A 22828-nucleotide genomic window follows, 5' to 3' on the forward strand; every position below is an offset into this window, starting at 1 on the left:
CTCTAACTGCCATTCATCACCTACACAAGGACATGGAAAAATCCAGGGGACGCCTGTGCAGTAGTGGCAGGGGCAGGGGAGCTGGAGGACAGCTGCTTGAGGCTTCTGCCTAAGGGGGTAGGACACCATTCTTCAGCCCCACAGCAGTGATGACAGGGCCGGAGGTTGGCCAAGCCCTGCCCCAGGAGTAGCCACCACCTCACCCTCTGCTCCCGTGCCCTGTCTCTGAGGCCATTGTCCCTCCTGGCTACATTACGTTAGGATTCCAGGTCAAGGCCATGCTAGATGGTGAAGGCTGCCTGAGGCTGAGTGGAGGCTGGCTGTGGCTTCCAGCCCAGCACAGAGGTTCTGGCTGTGGGTGGGACATGGTGACCTGGAATCTCCACCCTCCTCAGCTCACATCTCTCCTCTGATAAGCAGACCCAGCCACCTCCTGGGGTTCCCCCCACCCCACCCACTACCCCACCACTGGTCTGTGTCCAGGTAGGGGACCAGGCTGGAAGTTGTGTCTGTTCTACCTCCCAATTCCTTGAAGATCTGCACACATCTCTGCCCCTATGCCCCCACTGCCACAAGGACAAGGGTCCCCTGCCATTGTCCTCCTCTCTGCAGCCTTTGGGGTCTTAGTTAAACGCAGCTGGGCTCCCTCCCTCCAGGTCCCTGCCTGCTCACTTCCCTCAGCTTGGACACCACAAGCTCTTTCCTGCATACAGGATACCTTGCCCCTCCTGCTCCCCTTCCCTCAGGTCTCAGCTCTAAGAACTGAGGCCGCCTACTAATTCAGGTAATGTGTGAAGGGGGTGGAGTTGCCTCCACCAGTGTGTGTGGCTCTTCTGTAACCACAGCCCCAGGAGACTCAACCCAGCTGTCTTTTCTGGCTGGGCTACCACTTCGTGCTGGGAGACACAGGAGAGGGGACCTGGACTATGGTAGGGCTCCTGATCCTCCTGAAGAGAGAGGAATGGGGGCTAGGTTGCTCCTGGGTGGGGGTCCCCATGCCCTACTCTCAGACCAGTGCAGTCTCAGCCCCATCCTCCCAGTGAAGGGTGAAGGGGACAGGATTCTGGGATGCTAGTGTGTAGTCAGTGAATGGTTACCATTCCTGGAGGTCAGTACTGGGAGCACTGAGTCCCCTCAGGGCTCAGCTGCTGGGCTTTGCCTGCTCTAGGAACTACCTGGAACTCTGGCCGACTGTAAATAACCTTCCACAACTCAAAGAAAAAAGCTACACATGCAAGGGCTTACTGTGTTAGGCATTGTTCTAAGCACTTTATATGGATGGGCTGGGTTTTTCTGTCACCCCATTTCACAGATTAGGAAATTGAGATTAGGTGACTTGCCCAAGGTCACACAGTGAACAAATGAGAAGCCAGGGCTCTTTCTGTTCCCCACCACAGCCCAGAGATGCTGTCTGCTGTGTGCTCCCCTAGCCTCAGTGGCCTATGCCATGGGCCAGCACTGCCTATCACCACGGCAAAGCTCCTGAGGCCCAGAAAGGAGCCAGTGGCCTGTGTCTGGGTCTGCATGCCCCAGTATGTGTGTGGTAGACAGCCCCTGGCCCCTGTGGGCAGGCAAACTTTGCTCTAGGGCCCTTTCTTCTCAGTTGCGGCTAAGACTGGTTACCTCCCAAGAACAGTGAGTATGCACTGCCCAGTCCTATAAAACCATTTTCCTTGTACCCCTAAGCCCACAATTGTCCCTCGGATCTGTCCCAGATCCCTAGACCAGGGATCTGGATGTTGTGGGAGCTTGCAGGGGTAGGGCACTCTCCCCTAAAAGGAGCAGCTCTAGGGACCAGACCTGCTTGCTGAGGCTTCTGTTGGCAAGTTATTTCCCAATCTGAACCAAAGCCTTGAATGACTCTTACCCATGGATCACTTGGACAGCAAAGTGCCTTCTGCCCCTGCACAGCCAGGGGCCCCGGTTTATCCCATCCTGCTCTCGGGTCTCTTCCACTTTGGCCCTGGGTTGTGGTTCCCAGCTCCGATCTGGGGGGAAGGAGGGGCCCTGGGGCCCTGGTCAGGCAGTTCTACCCCATCCTGCCCCAGGGCAGCTGTCTCTCAACCAGGGTAAAGGAGTGAGCAAAGGTCCCCTGCTCAGAGCCTCAGAAATCAGATGCCCCAAAGCACTTCCCCACAAGCAGACCACAGAGAAACTGTGAGGGAGTAGTAGAAGGTGAGCTAGGCCACAGGCTGAGGGGCAGTTGAGGGCCCCGAAGCACTGTCTCCCAGGCCCAACCCCTGGGGTGGGGCAGTTCTCCACTCTGCCCACTCAGTGCTGCCTGCCAGGTGATCCTGAGGGCATGTCCACTAGCTGACCCTGCAGAACCTTGCTCACAGGCCACAAGCATGGCCTGGACAGAGTCCAAATGTTCCTTGGCATGATGGTGCCAGGCCTCTTGGGGTCTGATGCTGTGGCCACAGCTGGCTCACCCACCAGCCTGCCTGCTGCCCTGCTTCCCTGTTCCCCTGCCAGTGTTCTCTGGTGAGGGGGTGGACCTGCTCTTTACAGAGGCATGGACAATCATTATCCACCCACAGATGGGCCCACACAGGGACAGCAGGCTGCGACAGGATCCGGTTTATTCTGCCATGGGAGAGTGGTCGTGAGAGTGGCAGGTGCCACCCTGTCCCGGGCGGAGGGAGGGCCCAAGGGCCAGTTAAGGCCAGTGGTGGGAGAAGCAGGGGGCATGTAGCCCCTGGAATGCGGTGAGGCCAGGCTGAGGCCCAGAGGCAGCTGTGGTAGGCCGGGGCAGGTGCCCCTGCTGCCCAGGGTGGAAGGCACCGGGCTGGGACCGGGCCATGGCTACAGGCCGTGGACCCAAGCCACATGGGCACCCCGGGAAGTGGGGCACAAGGTCACATGACACGGAACATGAAACACAGGCACACGGCTCATGAGTAAGCACATGGACAAGTGGGCACAGATTCACAGGCCAGAGGGACACCCAGCCTTGGCCGGACACATGGACACAATGGTGGTGTCCTAACACACCACGGGACACCCGGCACTAAGGGACATGTGGACTCAATGGCTGCAGGGGACAGACCCAGGCCATGGAGTGCAAGGAACAGGGAAAAGGGGCCTTTTGGCACGACTGCACTAGAATCGTGAGAAGAGGGCAGTGGGGACTGGTCTGGAGGCACCTCGGCCAACCCCCATGCAGAGCCCCTCGGGGACTCAGTCTGTCTTCCACACTTTGTTGAGTAGCTTCACCACTTCATCGTAGATGACAAACACGATGGCCACGTCCAGGCAGACCCGGCCCAGGCGGGGGATGGTGCCCTTGTAGAATCTGGGGTTGTGGGCAGGGAGAGGTAGGAGGTGAGAAGGCAGATGAACAGTGTCCCTGGACAGTGAGGGTGGGTCCAGACATCAGAGGGACAAGGGCAGGAACCTAAAGGTAAGGACTCCTGAGGGATAGTCTGGGGCTGGCAGCGGGTGGGGACCACAGCCCTGCCCCTCCCCTACTCACGCCTTGAGCCCCTCATTCCTCAGGATCTGCAAGCCACAGTCCCATGTATTCCGGTATTTGTGCGCCTCCAAGCCCTGCAGGACAGCAGTGTGCCACAGGGTTCAGCGGCTAGCCCCTGTCACAAACTCCCTACCCCCTTCCTGGCCCCACCCCCACCTGCATCCGGGTCTTGATCACGTCCAGAGGAGTGTTCCCGAAGACACTGGCTGCGCCAGCGACAGCTCCAAACACTCCGGTGATCAGTGGGTTCATGGGCTTGTTGGGGTTGTCCCCTGGATGTGGGTGGGAGATGCAATCAGAAAGTGATGGGAAGGCAAAGGGGAGGGCTCTTCAGGGCTGGGGAGGAGCACGGAAAAGAGCCTATCAATGTGAGGGCCCCAGGAGGCCAGGTCCTGGCAGGGAAGACTGAAGAGGAGGAGCCTAACCCAGAGGGGTTGGAAGTGGGGTCTTGGGGGTGCAGACCCAACAGATACATACCCCTGTACCAGTTTCGCAGGGAGGTCATGACGAAGAAGCGGATGGCCTGGTTAGATCCCTGCTTCAGCACGGTGGCTGTGAGGCCCTGGTAGGTTCCCTTCAGCCCTAGGGGCAGACAGGCATGGGAGTCATACTGGTGCTTCCCAGGCCCCAGCTGGGGACTGGGGAGTGGGGAGAGTGGCACACCAGAGCACCAAAGCAGGAAGGGGAAGTTCAGGCCAGCCTGGCCAAGGTCCCTGGCCCTACCTGAGGAGGAAGCCATTATGGCTCACCTTGTTCTCGCACAATCTCCCTGACCCCGTGGAAGAATCCTCTGTACTTGGGGTTGGGGGAGGTCTGGTCGTGGATGAACTTCACCTGTGAGAGGAAAGCAAAGGCCCTAGCTCCCAGGATGCCCCTGGAAGGGCATACTTGGCCCTTTGGCTTGCAGGCCCAGGGCCCACAAAGATCTGATCAGGGTTGGAGGTGCAGCTCTTCACCTGGAAACAGGGCCTCCCAGGTCACCGCAGGACAAAAAGACCCCAGCAAACAAGAGGGCTGGCCTTACTAAAGAGTCTCTGCAGTTACGTTTGCTGGTATTTCCTACAGCTTAGGCAGGAAACATGTTATCTTACGTTTTCTGTTTATAAAAGTGTTTTTTTTAAAAAACCCCAATGTCAGTTGTCCCACTGCCTTTAGGACAGAGTCCAGTCTCCAGAGGAGGCCCTTCCTGCACACCTCCTGCACCCAGCTCCCCAGGCAGTTTCCCCTGCACACCTTGCCCTGCTCCTGCAGGACCTTCTCTACCTTGCTGGTCTCCTAGGATGACCCCAGCCACCCTAGCGCCCCTCCGCACACCTTCTCCCTACTGGGACCCTCCCCACCTTGACGGTCTCCATGGGGCACACGACCACTACGGCTTCCGCCACACCAGCACCCAGGCCGCACAGCAGTCCCCGGGTGCTGTCCAGGCGTCCCTGGGGATCTCGCATGTGGTTGCTGAGGAACTCAAACATCCCGAACCTGGGAACAGGAGGCAGTCGGGTGAGAGGGGTTGCAGCCGCCCTGCCCGGATGCCCTCCCTCGACCACCCCAGCCCGCCTCACCTGACGGCCGCTTTGGGGATGGAGCCGTAGAGCAGGGAGCTGAGGCCTCGGTACAGGCCCAGGACGCCATGGCTGCGGACCGTCTGTCGCACACAGTCCCCTGGAGGAGGGGGCGTTCAGCGACCCCAGCCACCCTAGAGACCCGCCCCCCGCAGTTCCCCGCAGCCCGCCAAGGCTGCTCCCCGAGCGCAGGGCCCGGCCCTCTCGGTGGCGCACCGCTCCTACCCCTTCGCCCCCCGCCCCCCCGGCAGCCCCCTACTCACCAATACCCCGGTACCGCGGAGGGTGCGAGCGCTCGTCCAGCTGCAACTGTGTCTTCACGTATTCGGTGGGGAAGGTGATGCAAATTTCAATGCCGCCCGCCAGGCCGCCTGAGGAGACCAGGGACCCGGACCCTGAGACCACAGCCCCGCGGCCGAGCCGTCCGGCCCGCCGCTGCTGGCGCCCCGGCCCCTCCCCCGCCCCGGACTTTGTCCCGCGCCTGTGGTGTAGGGGAGGCCCGGCAGCGTCCCCTGCCCCACCCACGTTGTCCTGGCTAGGCGCGGAGGGGCGACGAGCCGGGCGATCCCCCACGCGCTGGATGGGGACCCGGGCCGAGCCCCACCCCTCACCCGACCCGGAAGTGGGGCGGGGCCTCGGCGTCCCGGGCCCACCCGGAAGCACCGTGGGGCCAACGGAGGGGGCAAATCGGGGGTCCGTGCCCCGTAGGGGCCCACCTGCCAGGATCGCCTTCCCCGGGTGCGTCAGCTTGGCCTTTCCGGACGCGGGTGCGGCGGCCGCCAGAGCGCGGGGCTTGGCCATGGCAGGCGGGGAGGCGGGGAGGCGGGGCGCCCGGCGTCGGCCTCGGGTCCGAGCCTCCTGCTCTCCGCGCTCGGTCCGCGGCGGCGGCGGCGGCCGGTTAAGGCCCGGGGGGCGGAGCGGTCGCGTCAGCTCCCGGGCTCCGCCCCGCGTGGTCCGAGCCGGGCCCCGCCCCTGGCCCGCCCCGCGCCGGCCGGGAAACTGAGGCCGGGGCGGGGCGAGCGAGGCAGGCGCCGGGGCGGGATCGATAGCCCAGCCAATAACCGAGCTCAGGGTCCTTGGGAGGCGGTGCTGTGCTCGGGCTTGGATCTGTGGGTCAAGGTGCAGTTTCTAAAACCCGCCCCGGCATCAGGCAGAATACAGTACGGGAAGGAGCAGGTCTCAGGGTCGTGGCATCTGCCTGAGCGACCGGGATCCCCGGAGATCGGGGGTGGAGAGACAGGCAGACCCCACCCCCCACCCCCGGGGCACATGGGGCTAGTCCCATCCCTGACGTTTGAGGGTTTGGCATTCCGACACCCAACGGGCTGTGCGGCTACCATCCCCCCGCTACGGTATTTAGAGCTCCATGCAGAGAACTCAGGAAAAAGATCCTCAGTACACCCTGGCTATCTCCCCCTGGGCAGCTTGTTCCCTGGGCAGACGCGGGTTCCCATTCCAAAGAGGCCCCAACAAATCTTTTGTCCCCTGCTACCCACACCAGCACCAAGCAGGGAAGCTTTGCCTTGATAAACCGACTTTAATATTCATGATCGGTAGGAGACTCAGGGCCAGGTTAGAAGGTCCGTTCAGTTGTGTCTGGCAGAGTGGTCTGGAGGTGGCAGCTCCGTCAGTGCTGAGCGAAAACTGGTTGCCCCTCCCACCAAGGGCGGGGAATCCCTGCCGAGAACTCCCCAGGAATGCCTGGCTCCAGCCAGAGGGCCTGGAGGCAAGAGTCCACCAGAGCTGGTCTTCTTGGGCAGTCAGTGGCTACCCTGGCCTCCCCAGGCTTGGCGATGGCTTAGAGGCTGCCAGCACTGGGCCTCAGCAAAAATAAACAATGTCCAGGTGTCCCCGCCTCCCATCAGGGTCCTCTGTGCTTGTGGGATGACACGCTCCTTGAGGTTAACCCCATAGAGGCGTGTTGCCGCTGAGCGCCCACTACACGCTGAAGCCGTACACAGGAGGCTGGGCGAAGGCAGGTGCAGCAGCATATCCATAGGGGAAGCCGGCAGGGGCAGGGCCTGCAGCAGGGCCCGCTGTCAGCATCAGCTGCTGGCCTGCAGAGGGAGAAGCAGAGGGTGAGCAGAGCTCCTGCTGCCCCCGAGTGGCCAGGGGCCCAAGGAGCAGGGTCGCAGACCAGCCCTGACCACCCAAGGCTCAGGCACTGGAGAACAGGGCCTGGGGGCAAGGACAGTGGGAGTTGCTGTTGTGGGGCCAGCTACAGAGGCTGGCCAGGCTAGGGGGTAAGCTAGTCCCGAAATGGGACACTTACTTAGCTCAACTGGCTGGGTCTCAATCATGCCCATCAAAATCTAAAAAAACCAGATTGACATTAATGGTGGTGGTAGGGGGGCACAATGACCCTGAGGAGGACACAGCTGGTGGGAGACGTGCTGCGTGCTCACACCACACCCTCAGGCCTTTGTTAGTCCCGCAACACACTCCAGAACCCAACAGCCTTTTGGTGCAGCAGACACCAACTAATCTGTCTGCTCGACGGCCAGGCCATCCAGGCAGGCTCTGCAGTCACAGCCAGCAGCAGGCAGAGCAGCACATGGCAGCAGCTCAGACTGGGCCAGCTGCTAGGCACAAGGAGCAAGCAGGGGCACCCTCACAGAAGGCAGGCACCCTGAGAAAAGGGAGGACAATGGCCGTGCCTCTTCAACATTCCTGGGTCCACTGACCTTCTCCACACCCGGCAGCCGTTGTGGTCCTTCCGTGCCCCACCCTGTCCGTTCCTTCTCTGATCTGAAGCCCAGCCAGGGAAGGGCAATGTGAATGACCTTCCTTACTCACCCCTCCCTAGGGGCAAGGGGATGCCACCTACCAAATAGGAGAGGGGCGGGCTCCACCACATGCTCCTCTCGCTTGCGCAGGCTCTCCGAAGCGTCCAGTCTGTCTACCTGCCAAGAGGTGAGAGCGCTGGAGTGCCTGCCGGACAGGAGGCAGCACACAGCCTCCAGGAAAGTCAGGGCGGGGGCTGGTTGAAGGGCAGACGCTGTACCACAGTGACTACTGCCCTGCTCCACAGGAAGGTGAAGCGTCTATAACTGGGTAGACATAGAGTGCCCAAGGGGGCCCTGGTGACCCCCCACTGTTCCAGCCCGGTGCTTTTCAAGCGGGCCCCTGGCGGCCCGGGGCAGCAGAGCACGGCCGGTGACTGCAGGCTGCATGTGCAGCCCAGCTCCCGGGGCTGGCCCGCCTCTGGATACTGGCACACCGCCAAGACGACGGAGCACTTCCTACATCTAGCCAGTCCACGCTGCCCACCCTTCCTGAGGAGACCAGTCACCTGACGTCTGGGACATCCCACCTGCAGGGCGGATGCACCACCTCAGGGATGGGCAGGCTGCCTCCTTGCTCTTCCTCAAGGCTTCACCAAGGGCTACCCCATGCAGTACCCACAGGCTGGGGCAGACACTCGGACAGGGAGGGAACAGAGCAAGGTGGTGTCAGGGGCCTGAGGGGCAGACAGCACTGTCCTAGTGGTGGCCATAGCAACTGTGTGTCTGGGACACCCCCCACCCCCTGCCCTGGCCCCACCAAAACAAGGACTTGAGTCAGAAAGAAGGAAAAATTATGTGCCCTGTGTGCACTCGGGCCAGGGAGAGATCAGGCCAGGCACCAGAACCCTAGCAGAAGCAGCCCTGTTACTGGCCCTCTGCACTCCTCTCCCCTTCCCTCCTTGGGACAAGGGCTGAGGTGAGGAAGGAGCAGGACAGTGCAGTGGCCTTGCAATCCGTACTCTCTTCCTTCAGCTGGCTCCCACCCAAGCTGAGGTCTAAGCTAGGCCTGCATCCTCCACTGAGAGAGTCAGGGGGCTCAGGGATGCGGGTTTTTCTCAGAGGGATGGTCCTCAAGCTTCCCAAATGAATCAAGAGGCCCTGGGCCCGGTTCTCCAGGCAGGAAGGGGCTGTGGCCTTCTTGTCTGGGCCTCTCGACCTCACAGCAGTCTAGTCTGTTGGGCCCCAGGCCAGCTAAGGACCAGCCCACATCCCACCACTGCCTAAGAAACCTCTATTGAGCCCACCCTATCCCCAACATGACAGGCATCGGGTCTGGTGCTGGTGCAGGCATGTGGGGCAGCAGCGATGCTGGGAGCCGTGGTAGCCCCTGCGTTCGTCCTAGGACTAGGGGAGGTGTCTGGGGACCCTGGGTTAGGGAGTAGGTCCTTCCAGCAGGAAGGCAGCTGTAGCCCAAGCACACTGTTCCACCCTGAAGTAGCTATGCAGCTGCAGTACTGACATGGCTGCCAGGATGACCTCCTTCATTCATCACAGAGAGGGAGTGTGTTCCCCGCCCCAGTCCTCGAGGCCCCCTGGAGGTCCCAACACCTGCAGCAATGAAGGTCTGAGCGATGTGAGTTCCTCTTATGTTAACCCATGGGCCTCGACTCTAGGAAGATATTCAAGCCATATGTACCCTTCTTTATGCAGGGGCACAGCAGACAGACTCTGGCTAAGACAATTTAGGGATGGGAAAAGCAGAAACCATGGGACAGGCTCTGAAGACAAGCTCCACACAGCACAGACACTTCCTTTAGGGAGCTGCTATCCACTGTGGTTGAGGAACCAGGGACTCTTGTAAATCCAACCAGTCTATGTACCCTGGTAGCCTGCAGATCAGGCCACATGGCCAGGACTGCCCCTCTCCTGTCCCCTGAAGAACCTCGGGACACCTCCCACTCAGATGTGCTGTGTGAATGGGACTAGGACACACTCTGGCAGTCCCTCCTCCTGTAGCAAGGAGATGGTCTTGAATGACCCATGAACAGTCCTTGACAGGGGCTGGGCAGCTCCCAGGAGGCACTGCAGGTGGCAGAAAGAGCAAGCCCTCACAGGCCAAAGCTGGCAGTGCCAGACACCCCCCTCCTGTGCACTTATTTCTTCTCTAACACACTAACCCCTGCAGGCCCCTCCCCTCACACCACTGAAAGAGACCCTCAGCCTAGGGGCTTCTTAGCATCGTGGGGCCTCCATGTGCCTGAAAGAACATTAGGTGTATGGCTGGATGGGCCAGTAGGTGCTGCTGAGTGGCAGCTTTTCTGCAGCCTTAGAAACAAACCAGACTAGGTGACAAGGGTCTCTGGATGGTGCCTCAATTAGGCCCCTGACCAGAACTCCTAGGGCTTCAACACACACGGAGAGTTAAAATCAGACACTCCCACCTCGTTAAACAGCTCATCAACCTGCAAAGAAAGAGTAGGATGCTAGGGCCACCAAGTGACATCTGGAGTGGTAGAAGCAACTTACTGAGACATGAGTATGGCCCCGAGGCCAGGGAGATGTGGGTCTGAGCCCATGTCTTCACCTGTCAGCTTTGGACCCAAACCTGTGACTACAGCTGTAGAGGGGATGACTACCTACCTGTCCAGGTGTTACCATTCCTACTAAGTGCTCAGCAAAAGGGGGGTTACCATGACAGGTCTGCCAACAAATGCACCCTGAACTCCACCAGAGGCGCCCTGAGAGGTGAACTGACCGCACAGGGACGGAGCCCACGGGCCGTGTGCTGGAGCTCTGCTACCTGCTGCCTCGCTGTTCTCAGAGCACAAGAGCCCTCGGCTGTGGGCGAGCACAGCTGTTGTGCCCCCTAGCAGCGTGCGGGAGAGCAAATGCAAGGGGACGGGCTCAGTTCTGCGCAGAGCTCCCCAAGGTGATTTTCTAGAATAGGTTAATGTCGGGCAGCAAACCACTGGGAAGGCATGAGGCCACTCTCCAGGGTGGGCAGGGCTAGCTGGCCAACCTGGGCTGGCCCCCCACAGGCCACTGGCCACCACGGGGCCTCTGCACGCATGGGCTAGAGCCACAGCCGTGCTACGTGGCAGCAAGGGAGCCAGGGCAGAGCCCGTACTTACTTTGCTAAGGTACTCCCTCATCACCTGGATGAAATAGGGCATGGCCAGGTCCACGAGGTTGTGTCTCCAGGCCAGCTCCAGCACTACATCCGGGGGAAGCAGGTCGTAGCAGGTGAAGAGAGAGGCCGCGAAGCACTCCTGCTTGCCTTCCTCCAGGAACCACTGCAGCAACTTCTCAGCCAGCTCAGCGTCCCTGGACTCTGCAGCATGCTGCATGGCGTCCTGCAACCAAGGCAGACGCACAGCTCAGGTCTGCCCTACCTGGCGCTGCCGGGAGGCACTTTCTGGGTCGGTAGGACACGCAACAGTGCCAGGCTCCATGAAGGCCATCCTCGCCTGCAGAGGGGTCTCTGTGGCTCAGCTGCCCTCCAGTAGGACGGAGTACCACCTCCAGGAGGGCTGTGGAGGGCACAGTGTGCTCCTGGCAGCAGGCTCTCACAGACCTGCTGAAATGCCAAGAGGGAGGTGACACACACAGGTGCAGGCACCCTGGGAGACGGGCTCTGGTCTTGCAGCCGGACTGGCATGCAGAGGGAGTGCATGGGACTGCTTGGGGGACAGTAACAGAGCTAGCAGGGCCTGATGTAAAGGTCAGAGTCGCTGTGCTTGGCTCAACAGCCAGCACTATCCTTCCAACTCAACATGCAGCAGCTACAAGGGACCCAGCCAGTGCTCAAGAAACAGCAATCTGCCCGTTCTTCCTGACAAAAAAGTCCCCTCCAAAATCCCTGATCGCTTTCATATTTGCAGATTTGTCTAAAACATAAAGAATCATACCCACCCAGTGAGTAGTCATCAGTAAATTAGTGATTTCAATTTTCTAGCCACAACGGTGAGAAGCAAACGGCCTAAACTGCCAGTGCGTGGTCAGCCAGCTCTCCCGGACCCTCCAGCAGCCCTCCGCAGCCCTGGACAACCTGGGCTTCCAGACACGAGACTGAAGCCTGAAGATGAGGCCTCTCGGCCGAGAGGCACAACCAGTCTCAAAGGCATTCTGGTTGCCCCCTAATTGCTGCCTGCTGTTGTGGTCCTGGCTCCTCTCCTGCTCAGTCCTCCAACATGAGACTCCCACGTGGGACCCAACGTCCTATAAGCCAGCTCTGTGGAGGCCGCTCTTGTCCCTGCTCCTGAAAGGATCCTCTCCCACCTGCTTGTTGCTTCTGCTGAGTCCTGCCTCATCCCCACGCTGTTCCTACAAAGGCACCTGTCATTTTAATGGCAGGGGGAGGGGAGAGGGCAAAGTCAGTGGAGGCTCAAGTGAAAGCTCCAGGACACCTTCAGGTCTCCCTGGACCTCTGACACCAATGCCGTCACTGCTCGGCACTCTTCCCGCATGTCCTCCAGTCCAGCAGGGCGGCCCACCCTTGGTTGGTTCATCTTCAATGTGCACCTAAAAGTGGGCACTTCTCTTCCTCCACAGGCCCGGGGACTGTCTCATGAACTCTTACAGACTCAACTGCCATCATCAGAAAGTGGACGTTTCCAGAACCATTGTGCTCCAACTGTCCAATGGCAGTTTCCTAGAGGATTCAGATGCAATGAGGCCCACAGATGCTCTCTCAGTCTGTGCCCGCCCCCTGCATCCTGGAACCAAACTTGAATCTGAGATTCTCTCACACCTTCCCACTTCTTGTCACCACACCTGACCCATGTCACTACTGGGGCATCTCTCTACCTCGTCCCCATTCCTCAACCTCCCTCCCAAACCACTGCCAGCACTTTCCAGGGCCCTGCTCTAGGCCCTCGCCCTGTCCTTCACTGTCCCCAGCCTGCAACTGTATCTCTGCAGGCTCCTGTTCTTCACTTGTGGGCATGAGGGGTCCACGAACCTACTGCCTGTTCACACACCTATGTATGGGCCCCTAGCCCTGACCTTCCCATGCCCTAACACATTCCCTCATGCCCCACCTGTCCCGCTGGTCCTCAACAATCCCAGCTTCCCACATGCAGTTACCACGCCCTCTACACCACTGGCTCTTCAGGTAGAGTGAACACACCTTAAGGTGGTTACCCCTGACAGCCAAGAGCCCACTGTGCTTTTACACCCAACCTCTGCAATCTGGAAAGCATGCTTCTTATTGCTTTATGACTGTCCCAGAAGCCAGCAGTGGCTACTCACCAACCCCTCCAGCTGGCACACTATGACCGCCCACTCTCCCAGGACTTCCATGCAGGGTGGGCTCTGGTACCAAGGCATGGCTGACACGTGTGTGTGTGTTGGGGGGGTGCTGTGCATCGTGGGCTCTTTAGCACCACCCTGGCCTCCACCTACTAGATGAAGCACCGCACCACCAGCTGTGACAACCAAACATTCCCTGGGGGTCAGAGTCGCCCTCACTGAAAACCAGGGCACTGGAGAGTATGCCCATGGCTTTCTGTGTGTGGCTTTGTCCTTGTGGATTCTTTCTTGCACACGTTGCTCTGAGTGGGATTGCTGGTTAGAAGGGGACAGGTGGCCTTCTGGCAGTTCTCACAGCACTGCTTGCTCACTCACTCATTGCCCGAGCGATAAGGGGCCGTGCACTCAAGACCCTGGTGTGTACACTGGCAGGATGGGACAGCTGGGAACCCCTAGCAGGGGCAGTTTCCCTCTGGTGTGTTGGAGCCCCGCTGCCACCTCCCAGTGCCAGTGCCTGAGGACCCTGACAAACTGTCTCAGAGTTCCCTCTGTTAGGACCCGAGGAAGGACCATGAGCACTGTCACTAAAAGGGAGGACATGTCACATAACAGTCCCAAACTGGAGGTAACAATCGGGATGAAGCTTGACGTGTCCCTGATGTCCAGGCTTCTCTGGCCTCGGCCCATGTGCCGTGAGAGAGAGACGCCTGTCCTCTTCTGAGAAAGAAACTCAGGAATGCCAAGGACAGTTCTGGGAGTAACACCTTTTAGGTCAAGCTCATGGCCTGAGAAAAGGCTCCCCAGAGGCTCGTGGCACGGGGAACCCTTGGAAATCAGCTTAGCCACACCGCACATTACAATGGCCCTCTCATGCAACTGCACTTTACCCCACTGGCGAGATGCTGAGGCCAGGTGGAGCGAAGGTAATGCCTTCAAGGGCCTGGGATCTCTCCAAGCAGCCCACCCTGGCCAGCAGATGCCCAGATCTGGATCAAGACCTGAGGGTGGTACTGAGCCATTGCTCAATGGCAGAAACAAGTATTGTGAATGGGATTTTCACTTTGGTGTTTTTATTCCCTATATCTTGATCAATAGAAAGCAAAGTAGGTGCCAAGTGAATGCTGCCACACTCTGTTCAGGGAGAGTGAGAGTCACAAACACCTGCTGGGAAAGATTCAACTCCATAGGAGCTAGTCTTCTGATCCAAGTAACTGTGAAGAAGCTCAATGTTAATGAAAGATAATGATCTTCAACCTGTGTTCTACAAACAGGTCCCCCTTTACTTCATCCTCCTTGTCCCCACCATAAGTATCTCCTGATAGGGGGTTGTGGCCATCTCACCAGCCCCTACCCCCAAAACATCAGGAAGCACACAGGAGCGCGTGGGGCACCGGGAAACCCACCTTGTAGAGATGGTCCTTCTTGCAGAGCTCCACGCTCTGGGCCCACCGCTTGTTGCCCTTGTACAGATAAGCCGCAATACGCCTGAACTCAATCAGCTGGTGCTTCTCTAACCGCTGTGCCAGGGCGATGTTGTCAAAGTTGTCGTAGGCATCGATGGATGCCCTCAAACCCTAGGAAGACCCGGCCTTTCCGTGGGTGAGGGACACAGTGGAGCGGACAACCAGGAATCAGTCATTGGCAGCTGCTGCCACCATGGCCTCAGAAAGGCCCCTCTTCATCTACCTCTGGTGCCTTGTGGGGCCCACAACCCCTCCTGTGCAAGGTCAGCCCTCGGAGAAGGGGGCGGGTACGAGGAGGGGCTCTCCAGTCCCTGAGTGCCCAACACTGGCTGCAGGGGTCCCTGGGGCAAAGGGAGGTCACTGCCCTCTGATAGGGCTCCTTCCCCCACACCCACCTGGTAATCCTCCTCTTCCGTCAGTAGGTGGTTGAGGGCCTCATTCACACTCTTGTTGTTGTGGCTCTGGACTGACCGCAGGTAAGGCTTCACTAGGGGCAACTGGCCTGCCTGACAAGTCAGGAGAATGGTTAGGGCACTCAGGCAAGTCATCAGGGCACTGAGCTGGGGGCACTGTGACACACTGATGGGCCAAAGTGTACAGCCTAGCTCCAGGTCTCCCGGACAGCCACAACTGATATGCCCTACACATACTAACACATGAAGGGCTGCCTGGGTTACTGAGTAAATGCCAATTTCATCTACGGATATTTTGGCTGAAAGACAAAGCTGTATCTGAAACCTAAAGCAGTTTGATACATTTAATCTTTACATTTGCTGGGGATCAATTTAAAAAACTACTTATTAAGGAATGGGGTGCCTGGGCGGCTCAGTGGATTAAGTGTCTGCCTTCGGCTCAGGTCATGATCCTGGGGTCCTGGGATCGAGCCCCACGTTAGGCTCCCTGCTCAGCGGGGAGCCTGCTTCTCCTTCTCCCTCTGCTGCTCCCCCTGCTTGTGTTCTCTCTCTCTCTCAAATAAATAAAACCTTTAAAAAGAAATAAATAAAATCTTTTAACAAAAATAAAAATAAATTATTTATTAAGAAATTACACTCAGATGACCTTGGCCCAATACCCTTCTCTGGCTCTGGGATGCTGGCTGACTCACCTTTGCAAAGAAGCCAACAGTCCGGGTGTGGTCTAGCCGGGGCGCCAGCACAAGCAACAGGTCGTTGATGAGCAGAGGTTTGTAATCCAAATAGAACTGCAGGGCTTTATAGTAGAGCTCCACATTGGCAACCTATGGGTGGAGACAGAGCTAAGGGCTGGCTCCTGTCAATCCCCAGGCTGCCCCACCCACCTGTCTCAGATGCAGCACACTCCACCATAACTCCTTCCAGTTTTTGCCCAAATGCACTTTATTAGTGAGGCCTGTTGTGACTGCCCCTTTCAAGACCAAACACTCCCTCCCAACACGCCCCACTTCCCACCTCTGACATTTTTCTCCTCAGTGACCTAAAAGGCAGGCCTTTGTTTCCTGCCTCGCCCTAGTATCTGATGCAGGGTCGACGCTCAGGTAGTATCTGTTGAGTGAATGAATGAGGGGTAACAGGCCAGGATAAACCTGAACATCAAAACATGGTTTTATCCAAGCAAGATTCCCCCAGTCCTCCCTGGAAGCTCACCCTGAGCTGTAAGCAAATCCATAACACATCCTATTATGTTTTCACTGCTCTCAGACAAGACACCATGGTATGCAGAGGGCTGAGTCATTCCAGGCTGACCCTGTGTCACTAGGAAGGCCACCCTCCTCGGCCTGCTGATAGTGGGGCCTGGTGTTCAGAGGAGAACAAGGTGGTTCCTACCTCCAAAGGGACGTGTGCCAGGTCTGTGGTGATCAGCATGTCCAAGGGAGCACGCAGAGGTCCAAGGGTGCACACAAAATGTAGCAACATTAGAGTCATGCTGGGCGGAGCGGGTGGGCACAGTGGGAGCTTTCTAGTAACACTAGGTCCAAGTAAGCCAGCAGCAATGTGGGCCCAGTGACATCTGCAGACCACATGGCAGAGGAAGAGGACTACCCACAGCCCCCCTCATTACTGGTACTCTTTTTGGTTACTGACTTTATCCTCCTCTCCAGTCCCTGGCTTGGATTTGCCCCTCTCAGAGCAGAGCGCTCACTGTCACCACAGATTTTGACCTAGATTGGCCTCGGGGTCCCTGGTGCTGTCCCTGTCGGTGCCCCCCCCCCTTCCCCTGGGCACACTTGCTTTAGAACTCTGGAACCTGCTAATCTTCCAGCCAGGCCCTTTTACTCAATGGTATCTGGACCCAATCAGGGGTCTCCCGCCAGACTAGATGTCTAACAAGCAGAAAGGGCAGTGGGGACATAAGGTGGGGTAGAAGGGCAGGGGCACACTGGATAACCCGCTTTCCCCGCCTTTGGAACAAGTCATTGCTGCCTTCACTAAAGCATGGCCAGAGTGCTCCACATCCCTCTGCTTAGACAGCTTAAGGCAGAGCACAACTGGCCATGCTCCATTCCCTCAATGCAGTGACTATGAAGCTGGACATGAGCAGGCCCAACCACTCTGGGTGGGTGGGTCCACAGACATGTGTTGTGTTGGGCTGAGCCACCGATCTGGTGACATCTAGCACTCTCTGAAGCATCCACTGCTCCCATCTAGGGCATTGGCGTCTGTGTGGCACCCTCTTGTGGAGCCAAGCACCAGGATAGGAGTACCAACAAGGTCACACCCACTTGTGCAGTAGGTAAGGATGGCCACCGCTGCCCCAAGACTAGGGACAGGGCATTATTCCTGTTTTGAAGAAGAGAAACAGGCTCAAAGATTCTGTCACGAGCTCAAGGGTGACCAGTGAGGGTGCTCTGGCTCCTGACAGTTACTGCACTACCTGTGAGAAGCACCTACTGTAGGCCAGGCACTTGCTGCTGCTCACTTGGCAGGCAGGAAACATGTCCATTTTATGGATGGGGTCACTGAGGTTCACAGTGATGACACTAGCTCACAGTGACAGAGACAGCAAATGCCTGAGATGCAACCCAGGTCTGTGTCACCCCTGCCTGGCCCTCCACCACTCAGTCCTGTGGCCAGATGATTCTAAAGCTCTCCTGTTGTGTGCCCAGAGTCCTGTTGTGTGCCAAGGCCTCTCTGCCAGGCCACTACACCAGCCACCACACCAGGTAGGTGTCCTCTACATCCCTCTCTCCTCCACATGCAAACTGACAAGGGTCTCTCACATAGCAGAGAGGCAGAGGCATCAAGAACAGAACTCAGCTGCCAGCTGCATGAACACTGTTTTGCCACAAGAAATGGTCTTGTCGGGGCACCTGGGTGGCTCAGTCGTTAAGCGTCTACCTTCGGCTCAGGTCATGATCCCAGGGTCCTGGGATTGAGCCCCACATCGGGCTCCCTGCTCAGCGGGGAGTCTGCTTCTCCCCGTCCCTCCTCCTCCCCTGCTTGTGCTTTCTCACTCTCTCTCAAATAAAGTCTTAAAAAAAAAAAAAAAGATATGGTCTTGTCTGCGAGCATGTGACCTCGGACCCAAGATGTCATGCTGACTTCCATCTCTCCTCAGGAATCTTCTGATCCTGACTACCATCAAGGTAGACTGCACTCGGGTCATGGGCCACATCAGCTGCCGCCCCAGACACCACTAAGAAACAAAAAGCACTGCCACCTCAACCATGGCATGTCATCAACTTTAAAATGCACCCCAATATCATTTGAGTTCAATGTGAAAAAAGCATGCCTAGAATTGATCAAGTACGGGTTTTCCAGCATGTTTTTCTTGTGTGCTGGGGGCACAGGAACGTGGCATCTGCCCACTCTTCCATCAGCAACCTGCAGACCTGTACAGGGTGGGATGTCTGCAGAAGGCCACCGATTTCACATACCACCACACTGAATAGCACTGACGTGTGTGACCTCAGACGCGGAGACGTGGCTAGGTACCCCATCCGTCACCCACACCTGCCCTCAGCAGCCATATGTAGAACAGAAGGCAGACAACTCCCTGACCCAGATGGCGAGGAGCCAATGCCCCCTGCCATCCCTCCCGGGAACAACAGGACTGACACACAGTCAAATGCTCTTTCACTGACAGACAGTAAATGGGAGAGACCTGTGGACAAGTTATTCATGTAAGGCCACTGGGACAAAACGAGGACACTCAAAGCAAAAGACCCGGGACTGATGACAGAAAGCTTCATACCCTCACCTTCAAATACAAAGGGCTCACAGAGGAGGAGAAGCTTGGAAGCTGGGCCCACGCTGAGCCCAGAAACAAAACAGCAGAGGCCTGCTCAGTGCCTGCACCCAGACCCGACACCTTCCAACAGTATTTGGCAGCTGGTGGAATAGTTCAGCACCCTGGTTTAGCCCAACTAGACTACTGGAGGGTGGATGCTCCGAGGAAGGGTGGGGACCCAGAGGCCAGCAGATCTGGGTTCATGAATCCACCTCCACAGGTGCCCGTGCTCCTCTGGGGCTAGCAGTTTTAGGGGGAGAGACATGAAGAAAAAATATGCCAGATGGTAGAAAATATGAAACAATACAACAGGAAATGGCATAGACGGGGTCTGGAGGTGGGTCCCAATCTGATAGGGCAGAAGGAAGAGCAAACACCAGGGTCTGGCTGTTCAGGACCCTGCGGAGGAGTGAGGTAGGGAGAGTGGTCCTAGGCCCTGCCCCGCCTGTAGCCTGGCTTTGGGGCCGAGGCCAGTCACTACCCTTCCTAAGCATCCATTCCCTTTGTGCAGACAGAATCACCATGACCTCCACAGAGGGCAGTGAGACCCTCACAAGATGAAGGCAAACACAAACACACCCTGGGGCGCACACACTGGCATTCATCCTGCCCGCCCCTAGGATAGGCTGGGCAGAGGCAGACAGGAGCTGGTGCTCAGGCACCCTCTTACCTTGGTAATGACATCCTTGAACTGCCCTTCCCTCCAGGCGTCAGTAGGGTGATTGATCATGGTAAGGACGGCATTGTCGTACTCTTCATACTTGTCATAGAGGAACACCAGCTCTGCCCAGAGGTGCGCCTGCTCTGCAGCTCTCAACACCTGGGAGGGTAGCCAAGGCCGAGGGCTGGGCTTGTGCCCACATGCACACGGCAGCCAGAACCTCAAAGAGGGCTAGATTACCTTTGGGATGTTGACTCGGGACCAGAAGAGCTCCAGGTGCTCTGGCATCTTCTGAGGCTTGAATTTGGAGTAGAGGATGGCCAGCTCTGTGAACATACCCATGTGGGCCCGCTCCAGGCCCAAGGCTGCCTCCAGCAGAGAGATCAGTTCCTCAAAGTAGCCCCGATCCTGACAGACGAACAGACATGCTTGAGGTAGGGGCAAACACACCCGGGGTGGCCAGCCCTGCTCTCTCGGTTATGCGCTCTGGTTCCAGCCCGCCTGACGTGCCTGAGCTGAGTCTGACTGGTTTCCATCACATTAATGCCCAAAAACCTCAAGGGCCACCCCCAGAGGACGATTTCACACCCTCCTCATTCCCTGTCTTACTGTGTGGATAACCTTGCTCCTGCTTCTCTGAGCAATGGAAGCCATTAGGAGCAAATGTCTGTGTTGACCCTGCCGGCATCTGTACCCATGTCTACTCGCATGCTGCTTGTGCTGCTGGCTTAGGCCCCAGCACCTGCCACCTACTGAGGCTGATGGGCCAGTAACTGTCCCTTTCTCTCTGGGCATCAGCTTCTCCCTCCACAGCTTGCCTTTAGCAAACATCCTTATTCTCCCATCCTGAAATGCTCTTTCTTGATTCCATGGACCCTACCATTTCCATACCATTTTTCTACTCTTCGCAGCAAAACTCCTCAGGAGGATCCCTCCCTCCTGGGCACAGATGCCTTGTTCTGTGTAACTTCTTACTTTACCCCAACCCATGTTGGAGAGCCCTATGCTCACTTTCTGCTATTCTTTATCTGCCCCCACCCCCCTGACCTCACTCAAATTGTGTGTCTTTATGTCCCATCTGTGTGTCAACCAATGGCTCCTATTTCATTTCTTGAGCTGAGTTTCTTCTCTGAGTCCCAGGCCCTGTTTCCCTCTGCCCCCTCCCCCGCCCCGACACCTCTATGCAAACGTCCAATCGGCAGCTCAAACTTGGTATGTCCAAAACTTAATCCCTGTCCTTCCCTTCCACCAGTCTCTGCCTTTAGTCTTCCCCACGTCCACTAGTGAGAACTCGATCTCTAATTGTTCAGGCCCAAAATAAATGGAGTCATCCTTACCTTTTTCCTCTCTCCCACACACAATCTACTAGCATACTGACTCAGCCGCACCCTCAAAAACCCCCAAACCTGACCGCCTGATCACTTCTTACCCCACCTCACCCGTCCCAGGGCTCTCCTGGCTGCCACTTGCCTGCTCCCCTATCTGCCTGTCCCCAGAAGGGGCTGTTCTCAACATGCAAGCCAGAATGGCCCCTTACCTTCAGGTCCCGTGTCTGGCTGTGAGTCCTTCATGATGGCCTGTGTTCCCCCCGACCTCCCCTCCCCAGGGCCCTTCCTTAAATACTTGGCACATTCCTGCCTCCGGACTCTGCCCTGGCTGCTGACCCTTCCTTCAGATTTCCCCATGACCAGGCCCCTCAATTTCTCCAGGTCTCTTTTCAGGGTCACCCTCTCAATTAGTGTGACCTTGATGGCCCCTTCATGAAGTTTCACCCAGGCACTGCTCGTCCCCAAACAGGTTCCACTGTTCCTGTAACTCATCACTTCCAAACGTGATGTTTGTGGCCTGTCAACCTCATTGAATGTGAATTCAACTGAATGAGGGTTTTTTTGTTTTGTTTACTGATACCATTATCTAGAATAATGCCCAGCATATGGCAGGTACTCCAACACTTGCTGAACAAATGAAGTATTCTGTCAGTCACCAGACTGCTTTATTACTTTCCCCGTTTACTTTACAGTTTTATTTCTTGAGCTTCTGTGGAATAGGAAAGCATCTGTCACTGAAAAGTCATCCAGCCTAGCTTGACATTTTAGACTCCAGTGGCCCTCACTTTCATAAGCTCATAGGCCCCTTGAACCCTGCGACTCACTAAGTCCCCCCATAGCCCTTACTATCCCCTCAGTGACAGGGGGCTGGGGCTTGAGTTCCATGGGTACAGTAACACTGCTGAGCAAAATCCAATTTTCAGTCTACCCTGCTGACCCCACATTTCCACACATGCAGTTCCAGGACAGAGGCCCGGGGCCTGAATACACTGATGTCTGTCAACCATATGACAGAGAAGATGAACTATGACACTAACACAGATAGCTCCTACTCTTCAAAGGTCCCTTGGGGTTCCCTACCCGGGACTGTTGCATGTCTTCCATCTCTATGGTACCTGATAATCATACCCTCTGTGGGCCACACACTCTAGGGGATTGGGGTATGGGCTGTGTTTCTGCCATGACTTGTTCCCAGCAAGGTACCCAAGGATTATCCACATGTGCAAGCCACTGGCTAGGCTTCTGAAGGTCCAAGGACACAAGAAGAGGGGGGAGTACTCTTAAAAACACAAATACCAGCCTGCAGTTAGGTCCAGCATATCTAACACACCAATCTGATTTGTGGATGGGTCGTCTATCACATGAAAAGACTTTCCCATAGAGACAGTGCTTTGTATGCCTGGAGGATGTGACACATACTAAGGGGATGAGCGTCCCTTTATGTGGAGTGTTTAGGTGTCATTCATCATCTCCACTGCTGGTAGAGATCATCTCTGGCCAGAGACTAGTTACCTGGTAATAGCGTATCAGCTCCTCCAGCTCATCTGCGTGAATGACAATGTGAAGACCACACAGCTGTGCAAGGCGGAACTCCTGCCCATCCACGCATGCAAAGCACACCTATGGGAGGGAAGGCCAGAGAACGTGAGTGTCCCCAAGACAGCGCACAGTGCCACAAGAGCTGGCTGCCGGGATGCAACTACAAATGCAGAAATACCAGCAAACAGGGTTTTTAAAGTTAGATTCTGAACAAGTAAATAACTGAAAGGTGAGCTGCGTGAGACTGGGAGAAAAAATAATGCCATTTCTAATCTGCAGGCCAAAGGGGTATTTGAGATTGCAGAGAGAAGAGGGCTCATGCATTACTTCTAAGCCCTGAGATGTGAAAGTCTCTTTCGGGGACAGGAAAGCAATGCTGGACTTTCCAGTTTGGGGTTTGAAAACGGTTTAACAAAGTTCAAGAATAACTGTCAAAGGAGTACAGTTCACCTGAGTGTTGTTTATGTGGGAGGAGCTTACTTTAATAAATACATATATATATATTTTAAAGATTTTATTTATTTGAGAGAGAGAGAGAGCACATGAGAGGGGGGAGGGTCAGAGGGAGAAGCAGACTCCCCGCTGAGCAGGGAGCCCGATGCGGAACTCGATCCTGGG

At 56.9% G+C, this 22828-nt stretch overlaps 2 protein-coding genes across 3 annotated transcripts in view; both read right to left on the reverse strand.

Moving 5' to 3' along the window:
* Positions 1 to 2892: 2892 nt before the first annotated feature.
* On the reverse strand, positions 2893 to 5926 carry SLC25A1 (solute carrier family 25 member 1). Its single transcript, XM_032398598.1, has 9 exons — positions 5754 to 5926; positions 5301 to 5408; positions 5038 to 5137; positions 4816 to 4954; positions 4225 to 4309; positions 3953 to 4057; positions 3632 to 3747; positions 3476 to 3549; positions 2893 to 3295 (listed from the first exon to the last, which is right to left on the reverse strand). The coding sequence occupies exons 1-9, from the start codon at positions 5836 to 5838 to the stop codon at positions 3181 to 3183; spliced, it is 927 nt and encodes a 308-aa protein (XP_032254489.1). The 5' UTR covers positions 5839 to 5926; the 3' UTR covers positions 2893 to 3180.
* Positions 5927 to 6554: 628 nt separating this feature from the next.
* Positions 6555 to 22828, reverse strand: part of CLTCL1 (clathrin heavy chain like 1) — a 100396-nt gene continuing 84122 nt past the window's right edge. The window contains exons 24-32 of one of the 2 annotated variants that reach the window (XM_032398545.1): positions 22184 to 22291; positions 19584 to 19751; positions 19353 to 19502; positions 15582 to 15713; positions 14872 to 14982; positions 14417 to 14587; positions 10895 to 11116; positions 7865 to 7940; positions 6555 to 7094 (exon numbers count right to left, since the gene is read on the reverse strand). In XM_032398545.1, coding sequence (XP_032254436.1) covers positions 6976 to 7094; positions 7865 to 7940; positions 10895 to 11116; positions 14417 to 14587; positions 14872 to 14982; positions 15582 to 15713; positions 19353 to 19502; positions 19584 to 19751; positions 22184 to 22291 — 1257 coding nt within the window. In that variant the 3' untranslated portion in view covers positions 6555 to 6975. The remainder of the gene's footprint in view (positions 7095 to 7864; positions 7941 to 10894; positions 11117 to 14416; positions 14588 to 14871; positions 14983 to 15581; positions 15714 to 19352; positions 19503 to 19583; positions 19752 to 22183; positions 22292 to 22828) is intronic. The other variant, XM_032398546.1, reaches the window with a different exon arrangement.

Source organism: Phoca vitulina, unplaced genomic scaffold, assembly GCF_004348235.1.
Source record: "Phoca vitulina isolate PV1807 unplaced genomic scaffold, GSC_HSeal_1.0 scaffold117, whole genome shotgun sequence".
Lineage (NCBI taxonomy): Eukaryota > Metazoa > Chordata > Mammalia > Carnivora > Phocidae > Phoca > Phoca vitulina.

Bases quoted from the DNA above. Each gene is read 5' to 3' on its own strand.
- SLC25A1 (XM_032398598.1), bottom strand. From the start codon at position 5,838: ATGGCCAAGCCCCGCGCTCTGGCGGCCGCCGCACCCGCGTCCGGAAAG. The intron at 5,138-5,300 runs GTGAGTAGGGGG...CCCCTCCTCCAG, and splicing joins TCCGCGGTACCGGGGTATTG to GGGACTGTGTGCGACAGACG. The intron at 3,550-3,631 runs GTGGGGGTGGGG...GCTGTCCTGCAG, and splicing joins TGATCAAGACCCGGATGCAG to GGCTTGGAGGCGCACAAATA.